This window comes from Pieris brassicae, chromosome 5 (genome assembly GCF_905147105.1).
Source record: "Pieris brassicae chromosome 5, ilPieBrab1.1, whole genome shotgun sequence".
Lineage (NCBI taxonomy): Eukaryota > Metazoa > Arthropoda > Insecta > Lepidoptera > Pieridae > Pieris > Pieris brassicae.
Genome location: NC_059669.1, coordinates 14,632,070 through 14,650,186, shown reverse-complemented (window position 1 = coordinate 14,650,186; position 18,117 = coordinate 14,632,070). Strand labels below are relative to the sequence as shown.

The window sequence follows — 18,117 nt, the reverse complement described above, 5'->3', positions numbered from 1 at the left end:
ACATAAAAAGAAAAACCCATACGTCCTGTCAAGCCACTTGGCCACGACTCACCTTGTTATAAACTTGGCTTTTCTATTCGCATGAAAAATATCCCAGACTATTTTTACATCAATCAATACGACCAATATAAACTTTTGCGTAGGTATTACATCCCAGACTACACAACATTGCAGTTTTTATACTCACTATAATTGAATTGTTCAATATTTTTTGTACTAAGCCTTTTTGTAGAGTCAATAAATTGACCCGTAATTCTAAGGACGTATTTAGCAATGACGACACCAGAAAGGCTACCTCGACTTCGAGTAGCGATTTTTTCCCATACCAAAGCATGCAAAATTGAATTTAGTCGTAAGATAACGTACATTTTTAACATAGCCTCCAGGCCATTGGCAATAACAAATTCCTTAAAGGGTATTTTTTGCTAATATTATTAATACAAGAAAATGAACTCCATATATTTGTAGAAAAATAAATTAACGAAAAAGCAATTCCGGCCCATTAACACATTTTGAATTAAGTAGAAAAACATAATAAATGTTTATAAACAGGACTGTCAGTCGATCAATAGGTTTACAAAACAATGTTATTCCTGCTATTCGATAACTCTGTAGTCAAGTACTAATATTGATTTTTATCAATAACATAAGGTTTATACGTTTAGCACAACCCTGTTTTGAGAACAATTCAATGGGTGACTAAGAGATCAAATTGTTCTTTAGTAAAAATTAAAAAAAAAGTATTTATTCAGTATTGAAATGATAGCCTGAATTTTATTTGACTTATGTGTATAAAGGTCTTACATCTATTGGTTGGCTTTTATACCAACCACTTAAATATACAAATAAAATTTAATTAAATATACAAATAAATATTAAATTTTCTATAAACTAATAAACATCGTAACATTCACGACTAAATTAATGTATTATTGGTATCGTATAAATCAATAAAAATGTCCGATGTATATAAATTTATTATTGTGCTAGATCGAATGAATTATGCTATTCGATAGTAAGGTAGTATTTTTAAGAATATATTCAAAGGCTACCATAACAGCTTTATCGTTATTTAGCTGATACGCCTACAACATTCGTGTCATCGACCCAAGAAGTACACACATAGAAATCAACATTTTTTGCTACGAGCACCACTTTTTGCTGTCTATAATTCACATCCTGTTTTATCGTGATTATCTTAAGGTTTCCCTTATACAGATACTAAATCTTTCATCTGTGTCATTAGTAGTTTCTTTAAGCATAATTCGTAGGAATTTAAAAATGTTCGATCATGTAATTCTCATATATAATTTTAACCAAGTTCTACCGTGGAAAGTGGAAACATCATATGAAAGCCTTCGGGTATAACGCGGAAGCTCACGTTGAGTGCTTTTGTGCAACAATGCGAAAACGCGTCCCTGGTGCGGCAGGTGGGGGACACTAACATCTTGGAAATAATAGACAACAGGTTGGACTGTCCCTATCCGCAGTACTGTTCTGTGATCTCCGCAGAGTTAATAATTCTAAGACCGTAGCTTTTAAGTTATTATTGTCACCTTAATTAATTAATGAACGGTACCGTTCTGATATGTTATTATTATTGTATTGTATGTATGTTATCACTATTGTTAGTTACTTTTAATAATTGGCGATAAGCGATCAGGCTTACGAGCGTGACAAATTATTTCGGCAGACTCACAGCCTGCCCTGAAATTTATTGTTAAAAATATTTCGGAAAAATATTATTCGTCACTTAGATAATACAGAATTCTAATAGCAGAACTCATGGCCTAGTATTAATCTTAACATATAAAAATACAGAACAACCAATAATATTGGAGAAATAACACCCCCGGTATTATTTCGTTAAAATTCAATATTCTTTTTATAACATCATAATATAATAATAATATAATCACATCAAGATCTCTCATGCTTACAATTAAGGTGTTTGGGTATTCCCGTCGTGACTGAATTCTGATTGTATCGGAGAGATCGTCCCGACAGCAATTAATTAATAAATAAATTACATAATAACTTGTTGTGCACTAGACATAATTATGAATAACATATAATATGTTCAATATTATAGATCTTCAATATTATCTTTTTAGAAAAGAATAGAAGATAAAACAAGGCTGTTCCTTGACTCACTTGCTTTTAAAACAGTGCAATTAACACATTTTGACTGCCTCATGTCATTTGGCGATGTTTCATGACTTTAAATATACAATCGGAGAGCTATTAATATACCTAAAAAAAGAATAGAAACTGCAATAAACCACGCAAATTTCAGGAAATACTTCTACAAGTGATAAAATAATTATCTAACTTCACAAGAAATTAAATAGTTATTAGAAACTTTATACTAACAAGTTTCAAGTAACTAAGAAGCAACATGCCTATATAATTATGTCATCAATGGAGCCAATCTTAATTAGCGTTCATTATGAATGCTTCATCGCGAAAATTACTGCAATACCCAATGCTTTAAAATGATAATCTATTATTTATTTTAAATTTAACATTAGCAATATTCAATATTTTAACTTTTTAGTAATTGTTATGTGTTGAGTAAGAAGATATTTAAAGCTTGTTAATAACTATGTTCTTTAAAAGGAACCCTTTCCCAACTTTTGCAAAATTCAGAATGTTTTTCGAATCATTACCATATCTCTTTGCCACTACTACATACACTACTACACTGCTTTTGAACATAATTTTTATAGACAATTCACATTCTCATCTTTTAGTATACACAACTTTATTTACCCTTTTAAAAGTTTTATACCAAACCAATCTCAGGCACTTAAAACATTCTTTATAGAAACATCAAGTGACAAGTTTACTAGGTAATAGAAAGCAAAGATCTACTTTCAATTACCCTTAAGAGGGCATTTTATTCCTTTAGAGTGAATGGTTAATATTCTTTGACAATGTGAAGAGGAAGTAAATACATTAATGGATATGTTGCCTTAGGAAAGTTATACTTATTATTAAGTACAGTACTTAGTAAGTTCAATAGTTCGTAGGCAGTAGTTCAATGTTTTTTAAGTCTTATTAGATAATTGTGGAGTTAATACAAAAAATATTAATTAAGTGGTATTAAACATGTATTATTTTAAACCAAAATGTTTCTGATAATAAATATAAGATGAATACTATAATATTCATATACTTTTTTATGTTATAATGGAATACAGAAGGAAATCAAAGTATATAGTCGGAATATATTTAATAGTATTTTCGTTTTTTTTATACACTCAATGGAAATAATATGTTTGAGAATTAGTGTAAGAAGAAGCGGTAGGGATACGTTTTTTATTAGAAATGTATAGTTTCTTAAAAAATGTTGCTTCAAATAGAAAAGTGGCGTTGTAATGAGAATAAGATAAATAATAATAAATGGTAAACTTACTTACCCAATACAATAAATATTTAGCCCAAGAATAATCAATGTAACGATTCAGTAATAGCATATGTCGAATTAACAAAAAAATATTTAAGAATTTCAATACAATAACAATTTTACAATACTTTAATTATTGTTATATTTAAAAACAAACAATCACAGTTCGCAAATTGAGGTATAGACTAAAAATATGAATATCCTAGTCTGTATTCACATTTCAGAGTATATTTTACATAAGAATACCATAGCATATAAAATACAATACAACAAAAGCAAATAATTGTGGGATAGAAGACTATAAGTTATAACTTTCTTGTAATTTAATACTTAAGGCTACTACTAGTATAATAGACTACTCTTGACAACTACATACTACAAAAACCAGGTACCCAAGCCTTTAAATATGGGCAAGACTCGATTCATATAATAGTATTGACATACCACTAATACAATAAAATAGCGGCAGCGCTAGAACTAAGTAACCAGCAAATTAATAGTTTAACATTACGCAGAAATGAAATAACTCAACATTTCAAATAATTTTCATATACAATAAAATAATGTAATATCTATGTTATCAAAGCAAAATGGATATTATATGCCTGATCTATTTTTAGATATCGTAAATAAATGATGGTGCAGAGCTTAAGTGCGTGATGATGAATAACATTTATTATATTAATATATTTATTCAAGTAAACATTTAAGTTTAGGTAAACACAAATCTAATGGTGTCTTTTTATCCTTATTTTTTAGATCAGTTTGAGCTCCAGCATTTTTTAATAAAACAGCCACTCGTTCGCGGTCCTCTTCACATGCCAAATGGCTAAAAAAAACAGAAAAATTATTTTAAATAAAAGCCTTAACTCCTTGAAAACAAATAGTAATCCAAATTTATTTAAAATTAGATGATATTGTCCACTTACAGGGGTGAACATCCAGTTGAATCCTGGACATTAACATTAATTTGTGGTGAACTCAATAAAATTTCAACAATTTCTGTTCTACCCTGAGCTGCAGCCCTGTGAAGTGGAGTTGCACCTAACACATCAGCAGTATTAACATTGCTATCTGCATCAACCAGGAATTTTACAAGCTGAAAAAATTATTATCATTATTAATATTCTTACATGTATTTAGTATTGCAAAAAACATTATAACTTTTCTTATAACCAGACCAGATGATGTTATAACCTTTTAGACTTTAATTGTAAGTAAATTACCTCTTTATGTCCTTTAGATGAAGCATAATGTAAAGCTGTCTGATGCCGGTCTGTTTTATGGTTTACATTTGCTCCTTTACCAACAAGAAGTCTTACAACCTCAAACCTTCCAGCTGACGCAGATAGTACTAGAGGTGTAGAATTTGTATCATCCACAGGATCCACAGGAGAGCCTGTATCTATTAAATAATCTACTAAATTTTCATTACCTCCAAGAGATGCCCAATGAATTAGAAGGCGACTATTCTGTAATCAATATAGGTACTTTATTCAATACAATATTTAGAGATAGAGAGAGATATTTCTATAAAACAATACAAATTTCAAACTATTCTTACAGAATCCGGTGTTTCAATCAATTTTTTATTCAAATCAATTTTTACTTTCACTTGATTAAAGTCTCCCTTGTATGCCGTTTCATAAACTGAACCGATGGACATTTTGAATTTGATGGTGATTTGTACTTTGTAGCAAAACAATATTCTAATCTTACATAGGATAAGTAAACAACATCATGACTTGCAGTAGTAGTGAATAGTGATGGCATATGTCTCCATCATATGGCAGTTGCCAACTCTCGATTACAAAAGTGCGCTGAAATAACGAAAAAAGCGCTAGATTAAATAGTATTTTTATAATTAGTCGCGAAACATGACCTGAATCTTTTGTGAAGCTACGGCACTATTTCTTATTGCTTTTGAAACGCTGAAGCATCCCAGATTCTGCGTGATCCAGCGATAATACTGCTTAATTCGCATCAGTAATGATTGCGGCCGTCAACGTACAGCTATAACTTTGACAATGAACCATTAAAAGCGCGAAATAAGACTTCATATAGCTGATTTATATTTTGTTTTACTCTCATTTTCACATAATACTATAATTTGGTCCTAATATATCGTCCTGGTATAATTTGGTTTCTTGATGCCTTTTTAATTCTATTATAATGTATCTTCTTTCACAATCAATAATAATATTAAGATTTAATAGTTTTTAACTAGCTTATCCGATGGTATATATTATTTAGTATTTATAGTAGATAGATTGATAGATAGTATTTATAGTAGATTGATTGATAGATAGTATTTATTATTTTATTTCTATATTGTAATTTATAAATAAAAAATATGTTATACATGATCTAAATTTCATAGTTTAGTAAAGTAGTTAATGAGTAGTCATTATAATACAAGTTTATTAGGTTTATAGTTAAAAATAAGCACTATCTAATTGAAGTATTAAAGTTATTAAAATTTTCAGGTTGATTGTTCTTGGGGATGTACCTCATAATCTACGAACCAAAAATGTTGGAAGTTCCTGAAGCTACAAGCGACAACGTAAGTTAATTAAATAATTTAATGCAAATTTTAATGCAAATTTCTTCAATCAATCTGTTGTCATCGTCGTTGCTTGATTGGAAACATTCCTATACCTATTCTATCTCTTATATTTAGGAGATTCTTAATATACACTCTTCACAAACATAAATGCTATGCTTCGAGGGACATATCCATGTTGAGATACTGGTCATAGATATTGTTAAAATAATGTAACTCGGGTATTTATATAGATAATATATATCGTACGAGAATACAGGGATTATAGTCCAAACTCAACTGTAACAGGTTACAGGTTTATTATATTTTAAACAATTTTCATGCGTGCTGTAATTTCTTAAGCGCCTTAAATATTTAAAGAGCAATTATACAGGGTAGACCTAAGATTTTTAAAGATTACTCTCACTCTAATAAAATCATAAAAAAAATAGGCGTTATATCGGATACATTCCTTTCCATTCAATATTCTTTGCCTTGTGTCACTAATATATGCTTGTACAAATCTTTTCAACAATTTACTAATAAATTGTGGATCTGAATTAAAGCGGCCTACAAGAGTGGCTCAAGTGTACGACGCTTAACCCTGTAGAATGTGCGCTCATTTATCATTCTATGAAATAAAAAAAGATCGAAGAAACTATTGCAATTTACGGCCAAGACTCATATAGAGTTGTAGCGCCATTGGATTATTTATTATTATTATTAATTGTGTAATTTATATTACATTGCATTATTTACAGCCAAGACAGAACAATGAATGTAGAAACACTTCATGAAACATGTACAGAAACAAATATTTGTGATAATAAATATAGTAATACCGTTGTATCTTGTGGACTGTTTTCCCTCCATTCTCGTTGGTATGTTTATAACATAGATTTATTCAATTGCGCAATATAATGGAAGTGACTGACAGACATTTATAACAGTTTCGACTAAATTTCATATGCGCGGCAAACATCTTCAAGTTATTTTCTTTAAAAGCGACAAAGATAAAAGGTATTTGGTTTTTTTTTTATTAACAACTCTTAATGTAAAATATTACACAAATATAATATATTCTACAACCTTATAAATCCGAATATTTTTCTTTGTTATGTAGCGAAATTATTATAGACCACACCGGCCTAAGCCAGATATTTATTATTAGACTAGTTAGGTCTACTTATTTGTTTAATTGTCTATGACCGTCAGAAGAAGAAAAACCCAGAATTCTGAACTAAATACAATATTCTATTGCTCAAACAACAGCGTTATCATTGTACTAATTTTATTCACAAACAAAACGTTACACAGGGCTACCTCAAAATATGATTACATACTGTAGATAATAAATTTATTAACCGCTTGCCGCTAATTACTTACAGTTTTGACGCTTCTGTATGAAAAACCGAGAAAAATAATTTCCGTAATAAAAAAATATCAAGTAATGCTATAATGAACCATACCATAACTGTGGAATACCGAATATCGTATTGTGATAACAAAAGTAGGTACGTCAATCATAGTAAACGAAGGTATGCTAAAATAAAAAATGTGTCATTTGCACATTGTCTGTATTTATATTATACCTATGTACAGCCGAAAATACACGAATGGGAAGTATTAGTTGATGTCTGGTCACATTATAATCATAAAAAAAATTCAATATTTATACGGAAGTATTCCAAATTTGGTTTCGCGCCACATAAGTCTCTCTTCCTTTTTGCAGCCCTAGTGTAGGTCAGTGAGTTTTTTATTTTATAGCAAAACAGTTAGATACGATTCTCAACGCATGAAGGTATCATGTTAGTGTTTTAGTCATTAATACGTATCGTTAAAGTGCTATAAAATTTTAGGTGAGTTTACATTATTTTTGTCCCATTTATTTTCTTATAAAATAATTATTTATTTATTTAATCAGACAATCATAAGTCCATATTATTGTGTTAGATACAAAATTGTCCTAAATAACAGGTGTTTCAAAAGAATGTTTATTTATTTTAAAATTGTGTAAAATTGTTATGTGAAAATGTTAGACGACTTCTTGGTGCCTGAACTTTAAAACTTTCCCGGCTATATTCAAAGGACGTATTGGACACACGTCTCTGCCACGAGTGCGTGAAATTTTCTCAGGCAAATTGATCTCCAGGAGAGGTATCATAAATTGGCTTCCACGCAGTCCTGATTTATTTTGTACATGGATTTTTCTTATGGAGTTATCTTAAATTTAAAGCCGACTTTTCTAGCGGAATTGAAAGAAAATATCCGCCACGAAATGGCAGCCATTACTGAGTCCACCTGCCGAGCCATCATATGTAATATTATTGTTTGATTAAATAAGTGCCGCGAACGCAGTTCTACATTTGGACGGTATTAAGAAATACATTCCCAAAATGTGTACTTAACATAAACGCTTTTTTGATACACAATTTTTTTAAATCGATCATATAAATATGAACTTTCTTTTGAGACACCTTGCATTATAGTAGTAGCATAACTTTTAGGTAAATTAAAAAAAAAATTACAGTCAAAATCTGTTAAAACGACATCGACTACTCATATTTGGTCGTAAAGATCGATAGTCGTAACAGCCGATGACAGTTGTTATTTAGTATCTAATATAATTCAGCCGGGACCATTGATTTTGGTCAATAACCAGTATGTTGCTCTAATTTATGTGGTCGTGTTCTTTGACTGTTATCATAAATTCACACTCGCACATCACCGCAACAAAACCACACACACAGCTCTTTTACCATGCTGCCTGCATGGTATGTGCCTGTCTGAAATGGCCCATGTAAGGGCAATCCAGCCTTCCCGCTATTACAGCCAGCTTGCTGTTAGGGCACGCTCCCTACTAGAGATACAGCACGCTTGCGCCTCGTAGCGTAAAAACAGATCAACATAGTCCTTTTCTATTTTCATTTGTTTTATGAGTTTAAATCTACAATAAAGGTAGTTGAATTATTTATGGTTAAGACATTTTCATGCAATTAACACCTCGGTAAGGATAAACAGTATTACAAATACTTCCTTAGAAATTAATTGACTAAATTATGTAGAAAATCATTTTTTTAATAACCCTCAATACTCGCTTTATATTTTGTACAATTAACATAATTGGGCCTTTGTACACGTTTTGATACCGAAAACATTTGATTATTCGCATAATTAAAGACGATTGTCCTGCACCGGCATTCTGTAACTTTCAATAGCGATACCCACGATTCGATGATATTGCGCGATACCAAAGTTCCGACGCCAGCGATAGTTTGTAAACAATTTTATAGAATCTGGATACAAAACTTGGTGAAGTTCCTTTGCTATTGGAAGTAATCTACTACTACTACTATAAAATACATGACCTTTTGAATGATTTTTGTGTTAAATAAATAAATTTGAACCCATAACAATTAATCAAATTACTTGTTTCTACGGACACGCATACTAACATTTATGTTAAAAATCCATTATATAAATTCTTACAGCAGGAAAAAGGAATCCTTTGCGCGGTTTTTACAAGGACATGATATGAATTTTAAATTCTTATTGGCATTATAGTATTTCAACATCACAAAAATTTAAGGATGTTGAAGACGGTGAAACCCCGTTTTCTCATAAATTGCAGGTGTTCGGGACATTTCTTAATCATATATTTAAATAGTATAGTATCAGACGACAGACATTTAATTCTTCCTCAATTCCGATTATTATGAAAAGCATAAAGGTGATATCAAAGGTAAATCATAGATGGTGATTCGTGTGCTCTGTAGCCACCCCACTAAAGCGAGTTATTGATTCGAAATGTTTAACCAGTCACTTAGTTAATTTAAAATAACCCTACGACAATGTGAAATCTCTTCACCTGTAATATCACTAATTAAATTTACATTATGTACTGATATTATCCATATTATGAAATGAAGATAGAAATCTTGACAAAATACACGAAATCCATGCATGTATGTTGCAGTAAAATTGTATGACGGAAAATATAGGAATCAGATATAAGTATAGTTATTACATATAATAATCCTTGATTGTAAGTACCTAATGATAACTCACACACGATCATAAAATAAATATTTTTTATTGTTTCTCGAAAACACATTTTATTACTGTTAAAATATAATAATAATATTCTTAGTATTAGTACATTAATACTGTCCTGTCCACAATTTGTGAAATTTATTTTGACACGGATTTAGAAATGCACGCGTATTAAAGTTAATTTGGGTGTTAAAGAGTTGAAATGGAATAAAGTTAAAACTATTGCCATAATATTAAAAAAAGAATTGAATAACAGCAACGAGGAAAGTAGTAACATTATTAATTTACCACAGATAACACTCTTCTAACCTTATTTTAACAGCATTAATGTTTTAACACGCTTCGTACACTCACTCGAAGTACTTAAATATCAGTATCATATTATAGTATTAAATGAATTGAAATCGCAAGTCTTCCGACAAATGTTAATAAAAGAATTTCAAAGGCCGGCAAGCACTCGCCCTCTGGCATTGAGATCGTTTATGGTTGTGGTATCACTTAACATTAGGTGAGCCTCCTGCCCGATTCAAAAAAAACACGGAAGCCAAAGTAATCTATACTCAATTTACCAATAAACAGTAAACTTAAATCTTCAAAAATAATTTTACAGTTGTAATTAATAATTCATTATTTAATTTTAAAAAGTGCTCCCTGTTTAATATTGGTCTGAATAAAGGTCTGGCCGCACATCCAAAATGGACAAATGGCATAATAAAATTGCATCAAAATATTGTGTTTTAGTATTCTATAGATAATTAAGATAAATAACAATGTGGTTTCCCGTGATGTACATGTACATTTATAGCTGTTAAGTCGTAATCGTTTATCTTCATAAACGCTGCTCTGCCAAGTCATTAGTAGTTAGTACACTTTTTTCGCCAGCAGCGAAAAGTTGTGTCTATAATTTTTAGCTCCAATTTTCGCGCGCTTCTTGTGTCAACCAAAAAAGTTTAAGGTTGTATATATAAAAAATGTGATTGTAATTTGGTGATTTTAATAATGGATAAAGAAAGTAAAGCTGTTCAAAAGGTTTGTATATTTACAGTTTTTAAACAATATGTTTATATGTTAATTATCTGTATAAAAACGAAGTGAAAAAATTTCATACCTAAATTGTAATTACACTATGTCATCAAACAAAAATCTTAAAAAAAATAATATTATCTCACTGTCTTTTATTTATTCTGCGTGTTTAAATAGAGTTGTTGTTGAATTAGATTTAATCATATTGTAAACAAAAACTTCAGTTGCATACATTTAAAAGTTCGAGGAAGAAGAAGAATGAGGTGTGTTTTATCTATATTAAAAAAAATCATTACATCCAAAAATCCATAACAAATAATCCTTTCTTACATATAAAATACAATTAACATAAAAATTAGCTAAGGCTTAACTCGGGTTACTTAGTATCTACTTAACTTTACTTTTAAATACGTTTATATATCCATGAAACATTCTAACATTACGTTGAAGACACGGATTTTTTTGACTGTGTAAACACAAAGTGTGTTATTAACACAATTCAAAAATAGTTATTGATTTTTTTCTATTTATAGTAATTTTTGTAACGAGGCAAATAGGTAAGATGTAAGTCCCTTGTCAGTAGTTATTTTTTATATACTAATCAAGAGTTGAAATGATGTCGAATAAAATAAATTTCTCAAGGATACATTTATAGTGATATCTGTTTTCGGCAATGTTAAAATGTGCTTTAAATTCTTACGTTTGAAAGTGCTTCCATCTTTGGGTGTAGTGGGCTATGGAAATAAAACCTATATTGTATTAATAAGTCTATTTCTAAGAAAAAAACTGAAATAATAATACGATGAATATGGAACTACAATTGCCCTTGTTATATATTCTGTTTCCAATTATTATATGTGAATAAAATTAATTTCATTTTGACATTTAATAAAAAAAATTGGTTTGATAAATTATATTTCTTGATAGCTGTGTATTCTGCTATTAAATCATCTAGAATTTTAGATTTAATAGTCTTTACGCAGGCCGCGGCATGGCGGTAATGCGATCTACTGTAATTCTTATTTGCTTTATCATTTCATTAATTCACAAAAATATATATTTTACATTTTCTTATAAAGTATCAAGATACATCTGTGGTCATAGATCAGACAATGATAAGTTCATATTTTTTGCTGCTTAATATATCGAGTGTTTCATATTGTAATAGTGCTTTCTAGATTTATTAATAATTAAATTGATGGTCCTGTAATTCTGACCATTCTGAGTATTTATGGCCACAGTCTGCCCATAAATACTGTTACAGAGTAAAGTTCTTTCGATTTTGCGCCATTTCACATACTTTTTCGTGTTCACTATCAATATATTATTTTCACTACAATACAAAGTGGGTATGGAGCCGTCGGTCATATACCAGAAGGCTTGGTATCAGCCGTATGTTCGTATATCGTACTATGAACAGATAGAACAACACTTCGTCTGTCAGAGACCAGTAAAGAACAGGGCGGCCACGTGCTGTCAGAACTACAAATGTTAATGCTGTTAAAGCCAGAATTCCTCGAAACCCCATTAGGAAGAAAACAATCTTATCGCGAGAAATGAAATCTTCATAAAAAATGACAAAGTGACGCTCACTGTTCTAAAAAAGCTGCTCAACTGGTGGGAAAGGTACAGCGTGGTCATCATCCTGCGTCAGTGATGGTTTGGTGGGGCGTGTCTTATTACTTACTTACTCCTTGAGTCAGAAAACTACATTTTTGTGAAAAAGCAGTGAAAACTTCAGCCAAAGTCTATCAAGATACAGTTCGATTATGTTACTAATGTGTCGACTACGAACTACCCAAAGCCTGACTTGAAACCAACGTTCTGGACTTTATAAGAGCAGAAGAAACATCTAGCCCAGAACTCAACAGAATATTTTCTGCTGTGACTTTCATAAATATGTAGATTGTAGATATATATATATACCTAGACGTATTGTCTTACAAAAAAAGATAATTTAGAATTGCTGCGTACCTCAAATCCTGCATCCTCCTCGGTTCTTTTTCCGTACCGATTCTAAGAGTATATTTAAAAAAAGAATATTACGAGAAGCATAGTATATTATGTGTATACTTTTTAAGTATAGTGTAATTTATAAACGGAGTTTCTTATGATGATCTTATTTACTTTCTATAATATAAACCGAATACTCACTACAGACCTTACATTTTACATCACTAATACAGGCTTTAGAGAAAGATTCAGACTTTGAATATTGTTGGCAGAAATGAGAGAAAAGTTCAGGCTCGTCCCTGAAGAAGGGAAAGACCCTTACTACTTTACCAGTCAAAACTATAACCTATTGAATATATGTATTTGCTATTTATAAACATATAACTATTCAAATATATAGGAAATATATAATAATACTTATTTACTACGTCGAGGCAAATAACCAGTACAGTAGTTACAGTACAGGTTTATAGATTGAAGCTCGAGTCGACAACTTGTGCTACGTCTACATATTCTAAGGCCTTTTAGGAAGAAATTTTAGGTCTTTTACACAGCTAATACAGTATTCACACTAATGTTACATATATGAATAAAGGAACAAGTTCTCAGGCCTTTTAATAACCACTGTAGGACAATAGCGATGACGATGGAATCATACTTTGAGGCCAACCAACCTTGACGTAGCTTTGAATATGAAAAACTGTCATTTAGCTAATAGTTTAGCCATTGACTTGACTTTAAATATGGGTTACATTAAAGTTAAATCGTCACCACAACCGACAAAATTTATACATTAACAAAATAGACATTATTAAACCCACAATACATTTAGATTAATAATGTTTTTAATTTGTATATTTGATATATTTCCTCACTCGATGTTAAGTGACACCGGCGAAGGCGAGCCTTCTAGTAGTGTCCATAGGTATCATTTAACACCAGGTGAGCCTCCGATCCGTTTACCCCGTGGTATATAAAAAAAGTTTGATTGGACATTGTCAGTAGGCTCATATAGCCTTTGTAGAATTGGTACACTCGTTTGAAAGGCCCTTGATGAAAGAACATGTGTTAAATGTAAACGTTCGTTTCTATACATTGATAACTTTTAAGATTTCAGATTGACCTGTATGTTATATTCTTGGAATTGGCTTTCAAGCTGACTTTAATAAGGGTATTTATGTCCTCAATTTCCCGAAAACTAAGTCATATATATCATATCAGTCATATCTTTATGGCGACCTAATTTCTGGATACGATATGTATTATTATAAGGCATATAATACCTGTTTATTAAATTGAAATATAAACTTTATTACATTGATATATAAACATTATTAAATTGATATATAAACTTTATTAAATTGAGATATAAACTTTATTAAATTGAGATATAAACTTAATTAACCTGAGATATAAACTTTATTAATTTGAGATATATTTTTATAACCTTAGATATAAACTTTATCAACTTGAGATATAAACTTTATTAACTAGCCCTAATGATTTTCGAGTCTTAGTCATATCGGTTACGTTGTTTTCCTTCAGCGTACCAACAAGTGTTAATTGCGCACATATATATAATACGTTGCACTACTTGCGTTAAAAACGCTAAACAGCTCTTCATACGTAATCTGCCACTCTAAATTAATTAAATATTCCCAGATATCTGAAGCCAGTTTCGTCACAAGCATAGAGGAGGCTGCACGGATAGACCAATGCACACAGACGCCGCCCAGCGGCAAAGTGAAGGCTAAGCTGCAAAGATTCAACACCAGTGACCACATTTACGATAGACATAGGCCATATAGAACAAAGCAAGAACTGCGACCGAAGAGTTTGGGACTGTGCGAGTCATATCCGTTCTTTGGGAAACCACCGAGCTATGACGGGAGTCACGTTAAGTAAGTGTTTGGGTATTAAATACTAATCTCTTCTCTCTTTAAAATCCAAATGGGGCGGCAACATCAAAATATCCTATTTCTATTTTTTTTCATTAGGAACCAGGTGGTATTGGTTAAACATGAGTATGAAAGATTCAGATACTTGCACATGCGCCGGTACTCTTTAACTCTCAATAGCGCTCCTGTCTTAAATATCGAGTTTTTGTACCATGCGATCCGAAGGCTACGGGAGAACTACATCGAAATTGCATACAAAAACGTATGGATCGGTATTGCTATTGGAGGTTATATAGTACCAGGTCTCATCATCTGTAGTCGTGTCTCATCATAGCTTAAGTATGAAGGAATGGAAATGCACTTGTGCCTGCGCACACACTTGTACTTTTCCGTGTACATGGCCAGTCTACGGAACATTCGAACATTGCGTAGGAGTCTCTAAGATATCGAGTACATATAAAAAATGACACCTTTTTAATTTTGAAGTCTATTATTTTACGCCCACGAATCTGACGTACAATTCTACATAAAAATAATAATTTTATATTAAACTAAATCAGTTTTTACCGCTGATTTAATTACCTTGTTCGCCTCTGTCCAATTGTTTATGGTGTGATGAAAGGAGGCAGAGAGTAGAGAATGCGCGGGGAAAGTGAAGTGGAATACTCGGAAGTCAAAACTATAGTGATCCTTCAATTAGAAAATTGTCTCCAAAAATAATATTTAAGATCCGCGAAGACAATAGTCTTCTAGTTCCCGCTACCCTGCGGCGTCTTCTTTTGTGATTGGGCAGCACCATGGACAGCGGATTAGACGGCTCCAGTTTTATGGATGGCTCTTTCTAGTTACACAGGGCTTTCAGCTACAAAAACTTTCTTTAGAACAGTGTACTAAGACTGCTAAAGTACCCACAATATTCTACCATTTTCATATGACCACATGACAGAAGAGAGGTGTTCTTTTTTTATAATGCAGGAGGCTAATAGGTAGGAGAATCATCTGATGTTAAGTGATACCGCCGCCCATGGACACGCGCACTGCTAGAAGGAATTGGAACGCTCTTTTCTTGAAGGACCCTAAGTCGAAGTGGTTCGGAAAAACTTCAGTGGGCAGGTGGTTCCACATATAGGTGGTGTGCGGCAAAAATTGCCTTAAGAATAGCTCAGTTGTCGGACCTTGATGTTGACGATGACGATGCAAAATTATTGCCCGGCCAGTGTAAAGAGTATCCCCAGTGCTGTCGTCCGCATAACAATGAATGTTGCAAAGTCGTATTATTATATCATTGATATGTCGGGGATAGGACACAGCCTTGTGGGCCCAACATTCACGGGTTTAAGGACGGAACATGCTCCGTCGATGATGATTAACCTTGATGCTCCGATTAGCGAGAAAGCTGGAAATCCAGTAGCATAATTTCTTGGGGAGTTAGGCTGGAGGCTTCTAGAGCAGTGCTCTGTGCCACATCCGACCGATGGCTTTCGTTATGTCCAAACTTATCGCCAGCGAGAGGAGCAATGAGGAGGCTCATTGGAATCAATTGTCTCTGCCCACCTATGTGTAAGGTATACAAGGAGGTCACCAGCTGAGCGACCACTCAAAAGCCGTACAGATAATCCTGTGGCCCTCTAGATTAGGTTAGGTTTGAGACAGCTGGTCTATGTATTTTACTCATTTTAAATTATTAAACATTTGTTTGCGGGTTTGTGTTTCGTTTTAAATAATATCACTAAACACTAGACTATTTATTTTATTGTCTATTATAATACGACTTATAATAAGTAATAAAAACATTATTTATATGTAGTACACAATGGGTTAAGTCATAAGATAATAAGAGTAGGCTAATGCCGATAGAATTTTAGGCCACAATTTAAAATCAAATAAGTGTTATTAACGACAACGACAACGAAATAGGTAATTATTGTTATCTGGCCTTCCCACTACTAGCCCAAGTCGACCCTAATTCATATATTTTAGTTTTACAAAGCTATAAATATCAGGGCCTGCTGCGGTTTGAATTATAATTGATCCATTTATTTAGGATAGCTAACATCACGTAAGTCTCGACTTGAAGGGTGAGGTGAGGTTCGTGAAAGTGACTCCTGTATGTCCTGTAACATTCAATACATTAAGTGCGATGGTCGGACTAAGCGTGTGTGAGTGTGGTCAAAGACAATTTTGTAAACATTAAAAAGATATATAAAATTCGTTGTGTGTTTGTGTATAACTTTCATACAAAATTAGTTTTGGATTATCTATATACTACTGTTAAGGCAATTTGACTATGCCCAGGAGTTCAAAACGCATTTCCACCTCGCTAACAAAGTTCATACCACTGCATGATAGCAACAGCAATAATAACTTAATAATATTAAATTATTCCTAGTATAAGTAATTATTCATAATCGTGACAGTAGTGAATAGTAAAATCAACGAAGTATTAAGTACTTCAAGTATTTCCTAGTACATACTAACTACTAATTATATCGTTTCATATAATTATACATTTCACACTATTATTTCCAAGGTTGCTCAAAAATGACAATTACAGATCTACAATGTACTATTGTGAGTTTATTATTACATTAGATCATACAATGTATTCAATACCCTATCAATTTCAGTAAATATGACTTACCATAATTATCACTTGTAAAGGATCAAGTATCTCTGGTCAGCGTCTAATAAAATATAGAACTGCATATCATGAGGTACTTACCCTGTTTGAATATTAAAAATACTTAACGAAACTTTTTATTCTATCTCTACTGCCTCAACAGCACCTCCAAGCAATTTTCCCATTTTTAATGTATTTGTTGGCGACGAAAACGTATTGAGATATAAAACTTATGAAATAACGGCTAATTTTTTCAGTAGATTAAAGCCGACTACCGAAAGCCCGACAATATCAGTGACCGCTCCCCACAGCCTCGAATACGATTGTACCAAAGGCAGTATAACACCCAATGGAAGTATAACACCCAATATGGCCAGCAAATCTGCGGCGACTGTACTGCTAAGCCCTGGTTACATGCCATGCCAGTGCAATCAGTCCATCAGAGTAAGTATTACAAATATTTATCACACGAAATATCTCCGGTGTTAAATTACTTTTGCCGCTTAACTTGGCAAGATTTTACATATGGGCCTCTTACGACAGGTTCCTTCCATATCTAATACGTTATTCAGTAATCAGTCTAGTTGAACGAAGTTTTTAAAGATAATATGACAGATGT

The 18,117-nt window shown here is 32.0% G+C and overlaps 2 protein-coding genes across 6 annotated transcripts in view; one reads left to right on the top strand and one right to left on the bottom strand.

Moving 5' to 3' along the window:
* The window catches only part of LOC123709217 (calcium release-activated calcium channel protein 1-like), a 30,244-nt gene that overhangs the window by 7,727 nt on the left and 4,400 nt on the right, over nucleotides 1-18,117 (top strand). The window contains exons 1-4 of one of the 5 annotated variants that reach the window (XM_045660340.1): nucleotides 4,878-4,896; nucleotides 5,896-5,972; nucleotides 14,643-14,881; nucleotides 17,756-17,942. In XM_045660340.1, the coding sequence (XP_045516296.1) occupies nucleotides 5,913-5,972; nucleotides 14,643-14,881; nucleotides 17,756-17,942 (486 nt within the window). In that variant the 5' untranslated portion in view covers nucleotides 4,878-4,896; nucleotides 5,896-5,912. Of the gene's footprint in view, nucleotides 1-4,877; nucleotides 4,897-5,895; nucleotides 5,973-10,866; nucleotides 11,034-14,642; nucleotides 14,882-17,755; nucleotides 17,943-18,117 lie in introns of those variants that run through there. The other 4 variants (XM_045660341.1, XM_045660339.1, XM_045660342.1 and 1 more) reach the window with 4 other exon arrangements.
* On the bottom strand, nucleotides 3,301-5,368 carry LOC123709221 (26S proteasome non-ATPase regulatory subunit 10-like). The gene is made up of 4 exons (XM_045660346.1): nucleotides 4,974-5,368; nucleotides 4,636-4,881; nucleotides 4,339-4,508; nucleotides 3,301-4,238 (listed from the first exon to the last, which is right to left on the bottom strand). The coding sequence occupies exons 1-4, from the start codon at nucleotides 5,073-5,075 to the stop codon at nucleotides 4,100-4,102; spliced, it is 657 nt and encodes a 218-aa protein (XP_045516302.1). The 5' UTR covers nucleotides 5,076-5,368; the 3' UTR covers nucleotides 3,301-4,099.

What these genes read in the sequence shown, in the direction of transcription:
- LOC123709221 (XM_045660346.1), bottom strand. Translation starts at nt 5,075, where the DNA reads ATGTCCATCGGTTCAGTTTATGAAACGGCATACAAGGGAGACTTTAAT. An exon ending in TGATTGAAACACCGGATTCT is followed by an intron (nt 4,882 to 4,973) that starts GTAAGAATAGTT and finishes TATTGATTACAG; the next exon opens with AATAGTCGCCTTCTAATTCA. An exon ending in TCAACTGGATGTTCACCCCT is followed by an intron (nt 4,239 to 4,338) that starts GTAAGTGGACAA and finishes TGTTTTTTTTAG; the next exon opens with CCATTTGGCATGTGAAGAGG.